Genomic DNA, 17,798 nt, shown 5'->3' on the forward strand with positions numbered 1-17,798 from the left:
ATTCTGAGCCTTCATTCTACTTTCAAAAGATTTCCCTTTTCATATTATCTTCATCAATATAATGTGTGCAAAAGCATTTTGAAGGTTTTAAAGTGGAACAATTTGGGCTAATGATAAAGTCACTGTTCTTTTAAATCAGCGAAACAACGAAACATTTGTCACTGCTTATGCAACAAACATGAACACTCTCAATGTTGAATTGATGCTGTTGTGATGTCTCATTTATGAGATCCTTCCTGATTTTGCTATTTCCTCTTTCACAAAACACTACCAGAGCTTGAAAACTGATGAAGCAGTTGCTAAAAATGATGTGCAGAAACTTCTGGAGATAAGCCAGAAGCAGAAGTGAGTGTCTGTTTGCTTTATCTTTCGTTATTGTATCAGCAAAAAAAAGAGCTTCTGTTACTAATACAGTTGAACGTAGCTGAAAAAAGAGACCTGCTATCAAAGTTTTTCACCTCACCTCATCAGGACAGATTTGCAACAATACCAGTTGTAAAATTGATATTCACCAATTGGTAGTCCCAATTTCCAATTGTTATTCTTGTGAATCTGTCCTGATGAGTGTAAGACGAAAAGTTTCAACACTATGTCTCTTTTTCTCAGCAATACTCAAGTTCTGTACTACCAAATGACTGCAGTTGAATGTATTGATATACCTATTTTTAATAATAGTGCCACCTTTGATGTCATCTGGCTGTGTTCTCAAAGAATATTTGAATGTACGCTCAAAATTAAAGATGTACCTATTTTGGAACTTAATTAGCCACTGGAGATTTTAATACAAGTCTCAAATGACCATAAAATGCTGTTTCTCTTGGCCATGTTGACTAGACCACATACATTTGCCTCTCTTGATATGATTTCTAAAAACTTATTCAGTAAGTTATGTTTTTTGCCAACAAGATCTCAAATTGAATCTTGATTGATTATGTTTCCCTCCCAGCCCCTTCCATTTAATGGAAGAACCCATCAGTAAGAATAGGAATAAAATGAATCTTGGTTCCTATCAAATTGATTTCTTTACTTCTTTCTTCCCTAAATGGTATAACTATTTTGCAGAAAGATAGCAAACATTATAAGCTAATTAAATTCAGGGCTTAAATGTCTCAACGAAACCTTGTCACATGTGCCTTGATGCCATTTATTATTAAGTTATTGTCTTTTTAGCCCCAGGCTTCCAGTCTCATGAACTGATGAGTGAAAACTATTTTTGCATCTTAAACAGTACCAGATGAGCCATACTTTAAAACACAAAAAATTGTAAGTGACATTAAAAGGTGATGTTTGATCTTACGCATTCATTTGCAGATTCTGCACAATTAGACGAACATAGCAACTAAATCATATCAATGCAATGTTAGGAAGCCAAACCCTCATGCTGGAAATTTCCTTAGCATTTCTCCCACTCTGTAACAGTAACTTCAGCTATAATGCCAGGCTGGACTTTCACCCTCGAGGCAGGTAGTGGTAGCCGACTTGGCGAGCCCGCCTTGGGAGGAAGTGCCTGCAAAGGCAGGATTTTCATTCTGAGGGATGGGGACGTAACTGAAGTCGGGCCCATCACCCCCTTGGGAAACAGTTTGGAGGCAGCCACAGGGCTGCTGAGTATCAAGGCAGCCTTGTTAAAAGGCCTGCCTCAGTGCTCTGGGACTTCATCCCAATTATGATAATAAGGCCCTCTAACCCTCATTCCTCACACCCCCCCTCACCTCACACACACTCCCCCATGGCCCATCCATGCCAAGTCATGCCACCTCATCTCCCTCTACCTGCCCCAAAAGGCACCTTATACTCTCCAGCCTGGCGTATGCCCCTCCACCCAGCCCCAACAGCCCCTCAGAGCATCCAATCACAGAATTATTACAGTGCAGAAGGACGCCATTCAGTCCGTCATGTCTGCATTGGTATTGTCATGGGAGGCAGGGGTAAAATATTGTGAATTGGCCTTTCAAAAGGTCCCCTCATCCAGACTATGGTTCATGACACCTCTGAGCAGCCGTGAACCAGGAGTCCTTGAAAAGCCGGCTCGACTCGACTTATGGGGGATGGGCGAGGAGATACTTAATCCTGAGGTGGATCCAGCCAGGCCAGGGCTGCAGGGCGCGATCTAGATACCCGCCCCCTTATCGCATGCTCCCTGACTCCTTGAAAATACAGTCCATCGTATATGTGTGTGGACTGGGCTTCAACCAAAGCTGCAGTGGCTGAACAGGAGAAGTCTACATGAATTTCAGCCTTGTAGACTTCTCTCTTAAATGGTCTAAATATTACACCTGGACATTTGTACAATTGACATGTAAGGGTGGAGAAGAGAGAACAGAAGTATCAATAACATTTTATTCTTCTGGGTCAAGTAGATAGAATACCAAGAAAGGGAGTCAAAAAGTAGTACTCTATTCTTCAGAACATAAGAAACAGGAGCAGGTATAGACCATATGGTCCCTCGAGCCTACTCTGCCATTCATAATGATCATAGTCGATGTTCTGTCTCCACTTTCATGCCTATCCCCTATGTCTCTTGATTCCCTAAACTATTAAAACCTGTCTATTTCAGCCTTGAATTTACTCAGTGTTGGAGCATCCCTGGGGTAGAGAATTCCAAAGATTCACAACCTTTGAATGAAAAAAAAAAATTCTCTGCATCTCAGTCCTAAATGACTGACCCCTGATTCTGAATGGTAGATTCTCCTGCTGGGTGACAACATTTCTCAGTGACTAACCTGTCAGGCCCCTTCTGAATGTTGTATGTTTCAATGAGATCTCCACACTTCCTTCTAAATTCCAGAGAACATCTGACCGATTTATTGAGCCTCTCATCGTAGGACAAACCTTTCATCCCAGATATAGTCTCAACCCCTATAGTCTCAACATATAGGCCCGGGATTTTCCGGTCCCGTCACGGGCTGGACCTGCGGGCGAGGCGGTGCCCCACTCAGAAGCCCATTGACTTGTGGCGGGACTGGACGATCCCGACGGCAGACAGGTCTGGAAAATCCCATCCATTGTCTCAAAGCTGCTATAGCACCTCCAAGGCAAATATATCCTCCCTTGGGTATGGAGACGAAAACCGCCCACAGTACGTTGTGCGCTCACCCTGACCCTATACAATTGTAGCAAGACTTCATAGTACTTCAGTCCTCTTGTAATAAATGTCAACATGCTATTTGCCTTGTTAATTACTTGCTGTACCTGAATGTTAACTTTCTGTGTCCCTTGTATGAGTATATCCAACTCTCTCCGATGATCAACATTTGCAAGTTTCATGCCTTTTTAAAAATATTCTGTTTTTCTATTGTTACTACCAATGCGAATAATCTCAAACTTCCCCATATTATACTTTGTCTGCCACCATGTTGTCCACTCACTTAATCTCTATCTCTTTGCACCCTCATTGTGTCTCCACACAACCGACATTCCCACCTAGATTTGCACCATCAGAAAACTTGGATACATGACTCTTTGTTTCTTTGTCCACATCATTAATATAGGTTGTAAATAGTTGAGGCCCCAGCACTGATCTTTGCTAGTGTTCTAGTAACTAGTGTTCCACTAGTTACAGCCTGCCAACTTGAAAATGCCCTGCATGTCCCTACTTTCTGCTCCCTGTCTGTTAATCTATCCTCCATCCATGCTAATATGTTACCCCCAACTCCAGGAGTCCTTCTCTTAATTTAACTTTTTATGTGACACTTTATCGAATGCCTTTTGGAAATCCAAGTATGCTACATCTACTGGTTCTCCTTTGTGCACCCTGCAGGTTACTTCCTCCAGAAGCTCCAATAAAATCTTCAAACATGATTTCCCTTTCATAAAACCATGTTGACTTTGTCTGATCATACTATGATTTTCAAAGTGCATTGATAAAAATTTCCTAACAATAGATTGCCAGCATTTCTTCAGTGACTGATGTCAGGCTAACTGACCCGTAGTTGCCTGTTCTCTCTCTCCCTCCTTTCTTGGAGAGCAATTTTACATTTGCTAACTTCCAATACACTGGGAACATTCTAGAATTTAGTGAACTTTGGAAAATCATAACCTGTGCATCCAATATCTCTGCACCTACCTCTTTTAGAATACTAGGGATGTAAGCCATCAGATCCTGGGAATTTGTTGACTTTTAGCCCCTTAAGGCTTTCTAATACTTTTCCTTTGCCGCTATTAATTACCTTAAGTTCTTCATTTTCTTAGTCGTTAGGTTACTCTCTATTTCTGATATGTCATTTGTGTCCTCTACTGTGAAGACAGACGCAAAATAGTTGTTCAATGTTTTTGCTATTTCTTCATTTCCCATGATAGTTTCTCTTGTTTCTATCTCTAAGGGACCAACATTTGCTTTAGCTATTCTCCTTTTTATATACTTGTAAAAGCTTTAACAATCGACTTTTTTATATTCCTGGCTAGTTTACTTTAATCTATTTCTCCCCCCCATTTTATCAACCTTTTGGTCGACGTTTGCTGGTTCCTGAAATTCCCCCAATCCTCAGTTATTATTCACAACATTATAAGCTTCTACTTTTAATCTGATACTACCCATAACTTCCCTAGTAAGCCATCGATTCTCACTGAGTTTTTTTTGAAATGGAACATATTTTCATTGAAAACTTTGAATAATTTCTTATTTTTCCCAATGTTTATTTACTGCCATAGCTTTCAATCTATTTACCCAATCAACCTTTGCCAGCTTTTCATATCAATGTAATTGGTTCTAGATAAGATTCTTGTTTTGAACTTGAATATGTCACTTTCAAACTTAATATAAGAGTTCAATTGTATTACGAACATACATGCATACAAATTAGGAGCAGGAGTAGGCCACTCAGCCCCTCGAGCCTGCTCTGCCATTCAATAAGATCATGGCTGATCTGATTGTAATCTCAACCCCATATCCCCACCTACCCCCAATAACCTTTCACCCCCTTGTTAATCAAGAATCTATCTAGCTCTGCCTTAAAAATATTCAAAGACTCTGCATCCACCACCTTTTGAGGAAGAGAGTTCCAATGACTCATGACCCCGAGTGAAAACATTTTTCCTCATCTCTGTCTTAAATGAGCAACCCCTTATTTTTAAATAGAAACTCCTAGTTCTAGATTCTCCCACAAGAGGAAACTTCCTCTTCACATCTGCTCTGTCAAGACCCCTCAGGATCTTAAAGGTTTCAATCAAGTCACCTCTTACTCTTCTAAACTCCAGTGGATACAAGTCTTTCCTCATAAGACAAACTGCCCATTCCTGGTATTAGTCTAGTAAACCTTCTCTGAACTGCTTCTAATGCATGTACATCTTTCCTTCAATAAGGAGGCCAATACCGTACACAATACTCCAGGTGTGGTCTCACCAGTGCCCTGTACAACTGACGCATAACCTCCCTACTTGTGTAATCAATTCGCCTCACAATAAATGATAACAATCTATTAGCTTCCCTAATGACTTACTATATCTGCATACTAGCCTTTCGTGATTCATGCACTAAGTCCCAGGTCTCGCTGAATCTCAGAGCTCTGCAATCTCTCACCATTTAGATAGTAAGCTTCTTTTTAATTCTTCCTGCCAAAATGGACAATTTCACATTTGCCCACATTATGCTCCAATTGCCAGATCTTTTCCCACTCACTTAACCCATCTATGTCCCTTTGTAGCCTCCTTATGTCCTCTTCGTAATTTACTTCCCTACCTATCTCTGTGCCGTCAGCAAATTTACAACCATTCCTTTGGTCCCTTCATCCAAGTCATTTATATAAATTGTAAAATGTTGAGGGCCCAGCACTAATCCCTGAGGCACACCACCCGTTATACCCTGGCAACCAGAAAAATACTCGTTTATGCCAACTATCTGCTTCCTGTTAGGCTAGCGAATCTTCTATTAATGCCAATATGTTACCCCCACCTAGAAGAGTGAGTGAAAAGAGGACCCAGAGTCTCAGCTAGTCCCTTTGTTTAGAACATATAAATTCAGACATTCTCAGTGCAACCAGCACTGAGTGTGCGACTCAATTGTGGGAGTTTGGTGAGGTGAAGGAGTTAGGTGAGGAGGGGGGGAGGTGCTCCTTTGCTTTTTCTAACTCTTTCGCCCTGTAGGAACTGGTTCTTGCTCTGCTACAGGAACAGGGACCTGCTACAGAGACCACTTTTTTTCCCCAGGGGACCCTAGATTACTAATTCATTCTGCCTTATTACACAATATTCGATCTAAAATAGTTTTTTCCCTCTTGCAAAAGCATTTACACACCTCTGGACCAGTTTTTCCAATTTGCTTTGCCTTGTCGATATCAATATTAAAGCCCCCACAATTATGACATTGAATGTATTACAAGCTTTAATTATTTGTTGCTTAATGCTCTACATAACAGTATAACTACTTTTAGGGGGTCTATAATTACTCCCCACTAGCATTTTCCGACCCTTGCTATTTTAAGCTCCACCTCTACTGATTCTACTTCCTGATCTTCTGAGCCAAAATCCTTTCTCAGGGCTGAATTTATGTCATCAGGGCTATTCCCCTTCCTTTCCTATTCTTCATAGACCAGTAACCCTTTTATAGAGCCTGAGGCTTTCTTAATAATAATGATATTAAGCAAGAAGTGATGAGAGAAATTAACATAGCCAACCTCTTGTTTTCTAAGAAAATATCAAACACCTCAGTGAAGAATGGAGAACTTGGAGTCAGAGGAAGTTTGAAATGATGAATGGTGTTACAATGTTCTTCCAAGTGCATGAGCAGAACTGATTAGGCTATGAAAGTGAGCGTATGATCCTCAGCACTGTCTCGCTGAATTCTGCAGCAACAAACAGGAAGCTGAAAGATCCTCCAATTGAAAGCTTAGAGTTAAATTTACTTTTACAAGTGACATGGCTCAGTCAATTGGAACATGTTCAGAGAATGAATGGCACAAACCTGTTTGATGTGTGTGAGATGTTACTTGAAGGAAGAAATCAAGTAGCATGTATTGCCTGAGTTGAGAGACACTAAAGGCGCATTTACATTACAAGATTGATGTCAGTGCACCGTGTAAACCTGGAGTCAAGCCACTGGATGATTAGTGTAATCTCATCCTGAAGTATATTAATCAGCACATTGACTGAATACACTAACTGTTCTTCTTTGTCTTTACCGTATGGGATCATTTCCTTCCCGACATTTGACACAGATGCAGTCAGGTGATACCTTGCTGCCCTGTCCGCAGCGTGGGAAAACCTAGGGCAGTGACCTTACTCCTCCGAAGCGGATGGCAATGGAGGCAGGGGGAGGGGTGTGAAATTGAGTGGGATGGCGTCGGGTCGGGCCCTGATGTCATCACGTCAGGTTTGAATTTTACTTGGAGATGCAGCTCGCATTCTTGAAATCAGCAACTGACAGGCATTTAAGCTCACTGTTGAGGCAATAGGCCACAATTTTGTGGGCCCTTCTGCTGTATGGGAGACACGGGGGCATCAGAACCTCGGTAGCTTTGAAAGGGTAGCAACAGGATGGCAGCTGATGTCACTGCTGCACACAGCAACCGTGGAATTCAAAAGAGTTGAGCAGCCATTGATATGGAGTCAATGACCTTTTTATGAGATCTTTAACCCTGGCAGTGGACTCACTAGAGAGGGGACTGAGAGGTACTTGGGTTGGGTTGTGTTGCAGCAGCTACTGGGCTGCCTCAGTCAGGTCAGCAGTGCCCAGATGGCATTTTCATCATGCTCTCCTGAGGAAGATCCTCCGGCGAGGAGGAGAGCCTGAGAGGGCGGGAGCAGTGGGAACATGGATCAGGACAGCAGCAACCTCCTGGCCACCTGCAGGGCCAGTCTGGCGATGGGGTTCAGGAGGAGGCCAGGGAAGGGACCACGAGCAAGCAGCAGTGTGAAGACGAAGGTATCCTATACCCAGGGTGTACAGACAAAGGATGAGGTACCTGCAGATGTCAGAGTGACAGTGTTGCCGAAGACTGCGCCTGTTTGAGCGGCTGTGACCGGTTGTGGGCCATGGTGGCAGAGGAGGTGAGTGCTGGTTGCATTGTTAGGCATCTGATTCCAGTGCCTGTTGAGGTCATCATGGCCCTGAACTTCTACATCTCTGGTTCATTTCAAGGGCCTACTGGAGATGTGCAGCATCGGTCATCAGCCTCAGATGACTGCATTAAGTTAGTGACTGATACTGATTTCAGGAGGATGAACCAAGACATCAGTTTCTGAACTGATGTGGACAGTCAGGCTGAGAGGATTTGCCCCCTCACTGGATTGCCCCAGGTGCAATATTTCAGAGACTGTGTGCACGTGGCTAGCAAGACTCTCACAGGTCAGCCAGTGGCCTTCATTAACTGGAAGGGATTTTATTCCTTCGAAGTGCAACTCATCTGTGACCAGTTTGAGGGAACCTGCAAGTGTATGTTTGTTATCCTGGGATCAGCCATGATGCTTAAATTCTGCAGTACTCCCAGGTGCCACTGCTTTTCATCCTTGAGGGTAGGTTCCTCCCGACAGTGGATACCCACTGAAGAGATGACTCAGGACATGAGTGAGGAATCCTAGGATGGAGGCAGAGGAACACTACAACTTGAGACAGGTAGCAACCCATGCCACCATCGAGCAGACCATTGGTCTCCTCAAGATGAAGTTAAGTATCTGGATTGTTCTGGTTCAGATCGTCAGTGTACCCCAGGAGGGTCTCCCGGATCACGGTGGTCTGCTGCGGGGGGAGACCCTGGCTCCTGAGCATGAGGCATGCTCCAGACAAGGAGGAAGCTGAGGAAGCTAAGAGCAAGCAACAGCACCTGTCAAGCATGAGGGGCAGCTTGGAGGGTGCCAAGATATAGGCGCAAAAGAGGCTCAGGAGACCTTGCACACATTCATTTTGTTGGCCCAGTGGACCAACCAAGTGTAAAAATACATTCCACCTAGACTAATGTCACTCAGTTATCTTTCCCGCTCCAAGTCAATCACCATCCTGACTTGGAACTATATCACCGTTCCTTCACTGTCACTGGGTCAAAATCCTGGAACTCCTTCCCTAACAGCACTGTGGGTGTACCTACACCACATGGACTGCAGTGGTTCAAGAAGGCAGCTCACCACCACTGTCTCAAGGGCAATTAGGGATGGGCAATAAATGTTGGCCCAGCCAGCGACGCTCACATCCCATAAAATTAATTTTAAAAACTCAGCTGTGCTCTAAGCCCAGGCCCCCTTGACCACTAGCATCTGGTACTTCTGCAATGGTTAAGAGGGACAAACATGCCATGGTTGCCCCAGTCAGGCCTTGGGTCAGCCCATGACAGTCTTGCACTGCCTGAGGGTTATAAACGATGGATGGAAACTTACAGAAACCAAATCGCATTTATTATAAAAATCATTAGACACAAGCAGAGAATCATTGACTATCTAGTTACCCATGATACCCAACTGCATCTGTCTTTTTCTTAATTCTTTTAAATGTGCTCCCAGATGGCGCTCTCCCTTCACTGCCAGCTAAAGTGGAGGCAGGTTGCTGACCTTGCTGCTCCTGCCTGCGATGGTCCTGGCAGTGGTACTCTGGTTGCCTGAGGCCTGGGGGGTGAGGGGTGAATCTTCCTCAGTCGAGGTGCTAGGTCACTGGAAGAGATGTTGAAGAGCCCCTGTTGATACCAGGAGGACCCTGAAAGGAGCCCCCAGAAACAGAAGGAAGCCACCTCCTCCCTTGCGAGGCACACGTACCCTGCTGACCTAACAAGGATGGCGACCTGCAGTGGACATTCCAGACGCCTCATTCCTGACCTCTCCCACCACCCGCTCGTCTTGGCACTGCTCCCTTGAGCTGAAGGACAAAGTGATGGCACGCAGGACTGTGCACGCCCCCAACATCCACTGACTGTCTTGCTGGATGTGGCTCTCCAGAAGACTTGCCAATCTCCTGTTGGAGGAGGCCACATGAGCAGAGGAGAGGGTGATCATAGCACTCATGTCCTGGATGGATTCCTCCAATATCTGAGCCATGGCACGGATACACTCTGGAAGCTGTGCCAGATCTTCACACAGCTCGCACAGGACTTCCAACTATTGCCACCTTACGGTAATTAATCACGGATAGTCAGCATAGATTTGTTAAGGGAAGTTCGTGTTTGACAAATTTGATGGAATTTTTTGAGGCGGCAACCAGGAGTGTTGATGAGGGTAATGCATTTGTTGTGGTCTACATGGACTTCAGCAAGGCTTTTGATAAGGTCCCTCATGGAAGACTGGTCAAGAAAGTAAGAGCCCATGGAATCCAAGGCAAAGTGGTACATTGGATCCAAAATTAGCTGAGAGGCAGGAAACAGAGGGTGGTGGTAGAGGGATGTTTCTGTGACTGGACCCTTGCTGTTTGTGGTGTACACAAATGATTTGGACTTAAATGTAGGGGCCATGATTGAGAAATTCGCGGATGACAAGAAAATTGGTAGGGTGGTAAATAGTGAGGAGGATAGCTGTAAACTGCAGCAGGATATCAATGGACTGGTCAGTTGGGCAGAGCAGTGGCAAATGGAATTCATCCCAGAAAAGTGTGAAGTAATGCACCTGGTTAAGTGATGTGTCCCTCGAGCGCCTTTTTTTCGCCATGGAGGCTCGCCGTGATATACTCTACCCCCACTCTGGCCGCATGAGGGGCAGCAACATTACCACTCCGGCTTGGTAGGCGATGGCAGTGGTGATCAGTCCCAATGCTGCATTGAAGAGGTTGGCCATCCAATGCAGATAGGGGATAATGAACTCATCTGTGCCACCAGGGTATTGCAACCATCTCATCACTCTAAACTCACAAGCCCATCACACATTCACTGGCACTTCATTCACTGCCAGCTCAATGTACACCACCACTCAATCTCTCACACACACCCTCTCATCTCCATCTCGCCTCATCTGCTCTGCAGACTCAGCTCTCACCATCTTTGAGGCCACTTGCACTGAACAACTTGTGCCCCCACACACACCTTGGCATACCCCGCTTCCCCAGTACAGTCCTCGCCCTGCAGCCTCTTTCCTTGCCTGAGGCCTCTTCTACCCCTTCCCCAAGCAAGCCCTAGCCCTGCTGCCATTGAAAAGCCACCCCTGCCTTATGGCTGGTCTGGTAGGTAGAGCCCTAACCATGAGTCTTTTCGCCATATTGGCCTTTTTGCCATTTGACCTTTTCACCATATTGTCCACTCACGCTGCCGAACACGCCCGACGCCAACGTGCACAGAAAGTTCCACCCTAACACTGTTGTGAAAATGTAGTTTCTGTTGTAAGATGTTGTGTGCAGTTCAGCAGGTCTCATGGAGAGGTTCTGAGTCTTATATAGTTTAACAGTAAGTGTTTATTAGCTGATTGTAACTGCATACATATACACAGTATAAGGTCTAAGCTAGGAGTTGTCTCCATGCTTGCCATTACACACATCTCTGTCCAGTGCAAGGCTACTGTCTAGAGTCAGTTAATGTGTTCCTTTACATCACACAGTGGGTGCTACTACACCCAGTTCCACATTAGCCCTTTCTATGCCAGACCCTTATACCACAGTTTCCACCATCACTGCTCTTCTGACAATTGCAGGAATGTTTGTTTGCCCTGAATACCCAGTTGGAAAATAAGTGCGGTTGCAACTGGTCCCCGCTAATGCTTTGGGGCTTGCCCAGTATCCTTGCATCCACCCTCCTGCTCTGTCTCCAAGGAGGCGCATCAGATCAGATTTTCAGATGGCCACCCACAGTGCAAAGGGCGAGGCAGGTAGCAGAAACAGTTAGGCAAAAACCCTTGCCACAATCTCCTCCACAGGTTGAATGTCAAAGATTCCAATCAAGTCCCTTTCAGCAGCAAAAGAAAACTAGTTTCACAATACTTGGTATCAGCTTTAGATCTCTATAAATATCTGCTTATTGGAATGACTGCCTACCTCCTGAGAATGCATCTGATTCAGGACTTAAACACATGCATGGCACTGTGTACATCTATTTCTAGGGTATAAAGCAGAGAAGTAAGTGACTGTTCTTTATCCTTTCTGAAACAGATGAGTCAATTTAAATATATTCTGCCTGACCTATGAACATATGAACATACGGAATAGGAGCAGAAGAGGGCCATTCGGCCCCTCGAGCCTGTTCTGCGATTCATTAAGATCATGGCTGACCTGTTTGTGTTCCGAGTTCCATATTCCCACCTACGCCAGATAACCTTTGACATCGACAAGGACTGGGAAATCCTAATGAAAGTAGAGCCGGGTCATATTGAATTCTACCATGACATCACTTCACTTAACTATGATTTCGAACGCCTGCCTGTTTCCTACCGCTATGGCACAAACTCCAATGAAGCATCAGCTGTCGTTGTGAATGTGCAGCATCCGAGAGAACTGACTGCTGCCCAGCTCACTGCTCCATTATAAAGATAGGCAGGAAAGTGGGAGTTGAAGCAGAAGATTGGCATTATTCATGAAAAGGTGGAGCAGGCTGTATTGGCTTCTCCAGCTCCCATTTCTTGTGTTCTTAAACCATCCCTGCAGGGAGACCATTTGATCACTATTGCTTTTGGTTATAGGCATTAGTCATTTTATTGACCAAAAATGTGTTAGTAGATTTAGGAAGTAAACTTATTTCACAAAGTTTAAACCTCCCTTCAAAGCTTTGAATGGATGAGAAAAGCTACCAAGTGTAGCTAGCATCAATGCACTAAAAGCTGGTATTAACATTTCTTGGATGGCTGGAATACTGTTTATGGCCAAATGTTATTAAATATTGTAACTCCTTTTAAATTCTTTTGTCCTACCTAGGTGCGCACTTGTTGCAACCAATAAAGATAGCTTCACAATATTAAAATGGGCCAATTGAAATGTTGCACTGTTTTAATCACTGCAACACAAGAGAAATACACTGACTGAACATGAAGTTGATATATCAATTAAGCACAAGGCTATGGAATGTTAATTTACACTTAAGACATCCTCCAAAAACCCCAGAAGAAGGATAAGGACGTTTTGCTGGATCTGTGCCTAGACACACTGGATCGCCTGGAGAAAATGAAAATAGGAAAATCAGGCCTGTAAAGAGTCTGCCTGAGTTTTCAATATTCAGTACACTCAAGCACTCCACTGTAATTAGGCACATGTCCAGGAAAATGTCCCCTATTATTTCCTATATCAAACAAATTGCATAAATTTGTATGCTCTGCCTGCTTTCTTCTTATCATCAAAGAGGTTTGCAGCCCAAAATGAAAGCTTTCAACCTATTATCTCTGCAGTGTTCAGTTGTTCTCTGTCTGATTATCTGAGTCTATTTACAATTGATGCTCACTGTGCTTGATTAGTTAAGCCCGGGCGTGGGCTGAGAGAAAAGTAAACAAATTGTAGAAGTTACTGGAAAGCTAGAAGCTAGAGCTGTAAACATGGAGCAGACATTTTAAAACACTGTGAATAAAACCTGTTACACACATAGAAACTAGTGTCATCTCTGCATAGTTCAGAGATATTAAACACACAACAATCTCAGTACCAGCTCTTCTCCCATGCAATCCGAAACTAATCCTATTGCCCTCTTCCCTTGTCATAACCATTCCTTTATCTCACATTGCACTATTTTCTAAGCTGTTTGAAAACTTTGGCAACCCTTCATTTTTTGTTGCAACTGTGGAAATTACACCTTGCTCCTATTTTCAAATCCCTGTCTGGCTTATCTCCAACTTATCTTTTCAGTCTTCTGCAGCTCTACATTCCAGCACATGTCTTTCACTCTTGTTGCCATGGTTTGATTGTGCATCATCCTCCCTTTACTCCATTATCAGTAGCACCATGCCCCTGTATCGGAAATTATCTTCCTCAATCTGTGTGCAGTCATCGCTGTGCACATTCCCACTAATCCCCTAAGAAAAGGCCAGCAAAAATCCAATACAGTATCAAGCATATTGCAGGATATGTGATACACTTATGCATTTTTTTTAACAATTTGTTCAAACTGTAGCTTGAAATGGTTAAAACAGAACTGTTCAGTTTGCGAAAAAGTAACTCCTAAGATTTTTCACAACACAGATAGTATTTAGAGACATCAGTTCTTTCTTTTTAATCAGAGATGAAATGAAATCCCTGCAGGAAACCCTTCAAAAACAGATCAATGAGGCTGCACTGAAAGCAGAAAAACAGCAGGCTGGGGTAAGCTGTGTCAGACATAATACTTCTGTTCGTTTACTGCCTCTATGGCACCAAAAATATAAGAAATACTGCACTTCCTACTAATAAAACAACTCTGTTTGTTCTATGCAGCGTTGTAGTTTTTTTGCGCTCTGTAACTTAATATTACAGATCTGCTGCTGTTACAGATCAACTTCTTAAAGGCTGAGGTGGAAAGGAAGACCAAGCTGATAAAAGATTTACAGCAAGAGGTAAGAATTTGTTTATTGGCGTTTGGCTTCCTGAGGCTATGGGCAGAAGCCTGAGGAGAAGGAAGAGAACTTGACAGAATGGTCTTTACAACACCACGGTTATGTGCTGAATCTCAACTACACTGTCTCACCGTGACTGAATTATGCTGCAATTCACTGTGTCTTGCCCAAACTTTTCCTACTTCTGTGCAAGATTTTAAACCCAATGAGCATCATTAATCCATATAATATGGGATATAATGTTTTTGATAGTCTGCACAGAATTGTGGTTCACTTCTGTCATATAATGCGCATGATTCATCTGCTTGGACAAAGGACCCTGCAACCTCCCCTTTAATACTTAATGGCTGGGACATTAACAACCCCAGGAGCCCAGACAAAAGGGTGCACATCCTATGTCAAAGCCAAAGTGGAGAGGCGGGAGTCATAATGTGACCCCCTAGATGGTGGAACCTGTAGTGTTGCCTTGTGGAGCTGCAAAGCTCAGTCTGCCTTCTTTCCATTTACCGGGCAGCAACACAGTAAAAGGGTTCTGCCCAGGTATGAATGCCTGGCCCCGTCTACACTGTTCCTACTGGAACTACGAGACCATTTGCACCATCGGTTAAGACCGATTCATCTCTGCGTGGCTATCTCATTGTGGAATTCATCTCTACTGGAAACTCCTATCACGAGTTTTCTGTGGGGCCATTAATAGAAATTGGATCACGCCAGAACTGAAGAGCTGGGAAATACGCCACTGCTTATACAGGGGGAAATCAAGATCAAAACACCTTTCTGTTTATGGACAGATGGTAAGAGGCGAAATCAGGGCTGTTTAAATTAAATCCCCTCCTGTCCTGTACAGGGGTATAAATGCTCCTTTTATTTTTTTTTACCAATTCTGGTTGTTCACAGATAAAAAGTAAAGAGTTTAATATTCAGTCCTGAAGGAGTTTCATTGCACGCTTGATGTCTCTTTCGTTTAATATTAACATGGAGTTTGGGCTTGAGTAGTTTCGTGGTTGTGGATATCAGCAATACCTGACTTCAAGCATTACAGTTAGTACAGTAAAATAATCGGGAAAAAGTATCTTATTTGTTTAGCTTATAACCTACGAATTTTGAGATATATATACGCACACATATAATCATATACATACATGTACATACATATGTGTGATAGTAGCCAGCAATGTGGGGAAAGAAATTTGATGTTTGCTTGCTGCTTGGGTTCCGCTTTGTCCCAAGTTGTTATGAAGGCACTGAGAGTGTGATGTGCAGTATGCTTAAGAGGTGCATTAGTCTTTCTGTAGTAGCTGTTGCCAACATAATTGCATGTTTAAATAGTCAAATCTCTAAAGTAATCAAAGTTTAAGCATGTCAAATTATAATCTTAATTTATTGCATACGCATATGCTACTGCCAGTGTAAATCAACTATTGCAAGTGGGTTATGTCCATGTTTGTCCAGATTTTGTCAGCTCTCAGCTGACAAGCTTACAGCAATAAGGCCTGCTTTCACTTGGTTGAACGGAGGTGGGTGAGCAGGAGAATAGGCAGGCTGCCAGCGCTTTGAGGTGATCGTTTAAGGGGAAAAAAACCCTCTAGAGTTAGGGTGCAGATCTCAGATGGAGTAGAAAGAAGGAAAGAGATGCATTTATGCAGCACTTTTCACAACCACCAGATATCTCAAAGTGCTTTACAACCAATGGAAAAAGTGTAATGTCGGAAACATGGCAGCCAATTTGCACACAGCAAGCTCCCACAAACAGCAATGTGTTAATGACCAAACAACCTGGTTTGTTTTGCAATGTTGATTAAGGGATAGATATTGGCCAGGTCACTGGGGGATAAAGTCCCCTGCTCTTCTTCAAAATAATGTCATCAGATCTTTCGCTTCAATCCAAGAGGGAATCAGGGTCTTAGTCTAACATCTCAGACAGGAGATGGCACTGCGATAACACAGCTCTCCCTCAGTATTGCACTAGAGGGACAGGCTGGAATTTGTGCTCAAGCCGTGAAGTAGGACTTGAACCTAAACCTTTGCACCTTAAGAGGTGAGAGTGCTACCAACTAAGCCACAACTAGAACCTATCTGCGAGCTTGGAATCAAGCTACCTTAATTGTTATAGAAGCGTGCAGCACTTGTTGGTGCGATGAGGCTCATTGCATTGGTGATGCTCGGCGTGGACTCCTCCAGCACGGAGATCTCTGCCAACAGGGTACTCACCCTTCCCGAGTGCAGGAGGTCGTTGAATCGCTTGCGGCACTGGACCCACATGCGTCACACCATGTCATGGGAGCTGACTATCTCAGCCACCCCCTCCCAAGGCATGTTTGGTCAGATGGGGGGGCCTCCGCCTCCCATCCCTCGGAATGAGGACCTCCCGCTGTGCCGCCACCTCCTACAGAAGGGCAGCTAGGCACTCATCGGAAAACCGACGGGCACACAGCCCCGCTGCCCTACCCTCCGGCCTGGCCTGCTCCGCTGCCCTACCCTCCGGCCTGGCCTGCTCCACTGGCCTACCCTCCGGCCTGGCCTGCTCCACTGGCCTACCCTCCGGCTTGGCCTGCCCCGCTGCCCTACCCTCCGGCCTGGCCTGCTCCACTGGCCTACCCTCCGGCTTGGCCTGCTCCACTGGCCTACCCTCCGGCTTGGCCTGCTCCACTGGCCTACCCTCCGGCCTGGCCTGCTCCGCTGGCCTACCCTCCTCCCAGGCCTGCTCCACAGGCCTACCCTCCGGCCTGGCCTGCTCCACAGGCCTACCCTCCGACCTGGCCTGCTCCACTGGCCTACCCTCCGGCCTGGCCTGCCTCGCTGCCCTACCCTCCGGCCTGGCCTGCCTCGCTGCCCTACCCTCCGGCCTGGCCTGCTCCACTGCCCTACCCTCTGGCCTGGCCTGCTCCGCTGGCCTACCCTCTGGCCTGGCCTGCTCCGCTGGTCTACCCTCCGGCCTGGCCTGCTCCACTGGCCTACCCTCCTCCCAGGCCTGCTCCACAGGCCTACCCTCCGGCCTGGCCTGCTCCACAGGCCTACCCTCCAGCCTGGCCTGCTCCACAGGCCTACCCTCCGGCCTGGCCTGCTCCACAGGCCTACCCTCCGACCTGGCCTGCTCCACAGGCCTACCCTCCGACCTGGCCTGCTCCACAGGCCTACCCTCCAGCCTGGCCTGCTCCACAGGCCTACCCTCCTCCCAGGCCTGCTCCACAGGCCTACCCTCCGGCCAGGCCTGCTCCACAGGCCTACCCTCCTCCCAGGCCTGCTCCACAGGCCTACCCTCCGGCCTGACCTGCTCTCCAGCAGCCCTCTGGTGAGCCCTTCTACTGGCCATTGTGATCAGCCTTTCCAAGGCTGCCGGCACTTCAATTAAACAGGCCGCCGGGTCACCGTTGGACCCGGCGGCCATTGCACTCCCGCTGCTGCCCGCCCACTCCCGCTATCCTCGGGAGTCGCGCATTACGCTGGGTGGGCCT

General features: G+C 45.4%; 1 protein-coding gene across 2 annotated transcripts in view; it reads left to right on the forward strand.

Moving 5' to 3' along the window:
• luzp2 (leucine zipper protein 2) overlaps positions 1-17,798 on the forward strand; it is a 358,151-nt gene that overhangs the window by 184,893 nt on the left and 155,460 nt on the right. For both annotated transcript variants that reach the window (XM_078549536.1, XM_078549537.1), the window contains exons 3-5: positions 275-345; positions 14,032-14,113; positions 14,281-14,343. In XM_078549536.1, coding sequence (XP_078405662.1) covers positions 275-345; positions 14,032-14,113; positions 14,281-14,343 — 216 coding nt within the window. The remainder of the gene's footprint in view (positions 1-274; positions 346-14,031; positions 14,114-14,280; positions 14,344-17,798) is intronic.

Source organism: Cetorhinus maximus, chromosome 9 (genome assembly GCF_964194155.1).
Source record: "Cetorhinus maximus chromosome 9, sCetMax3.hap1.1, whole genome shotgun sequence".
Lineage (NCBI taxonomy): Eukaryota > Metazoa > Chordata > Chondrichthyes > Lamniformes > Cetorhinidae > Cetorhinus > Cetorhinus maximus.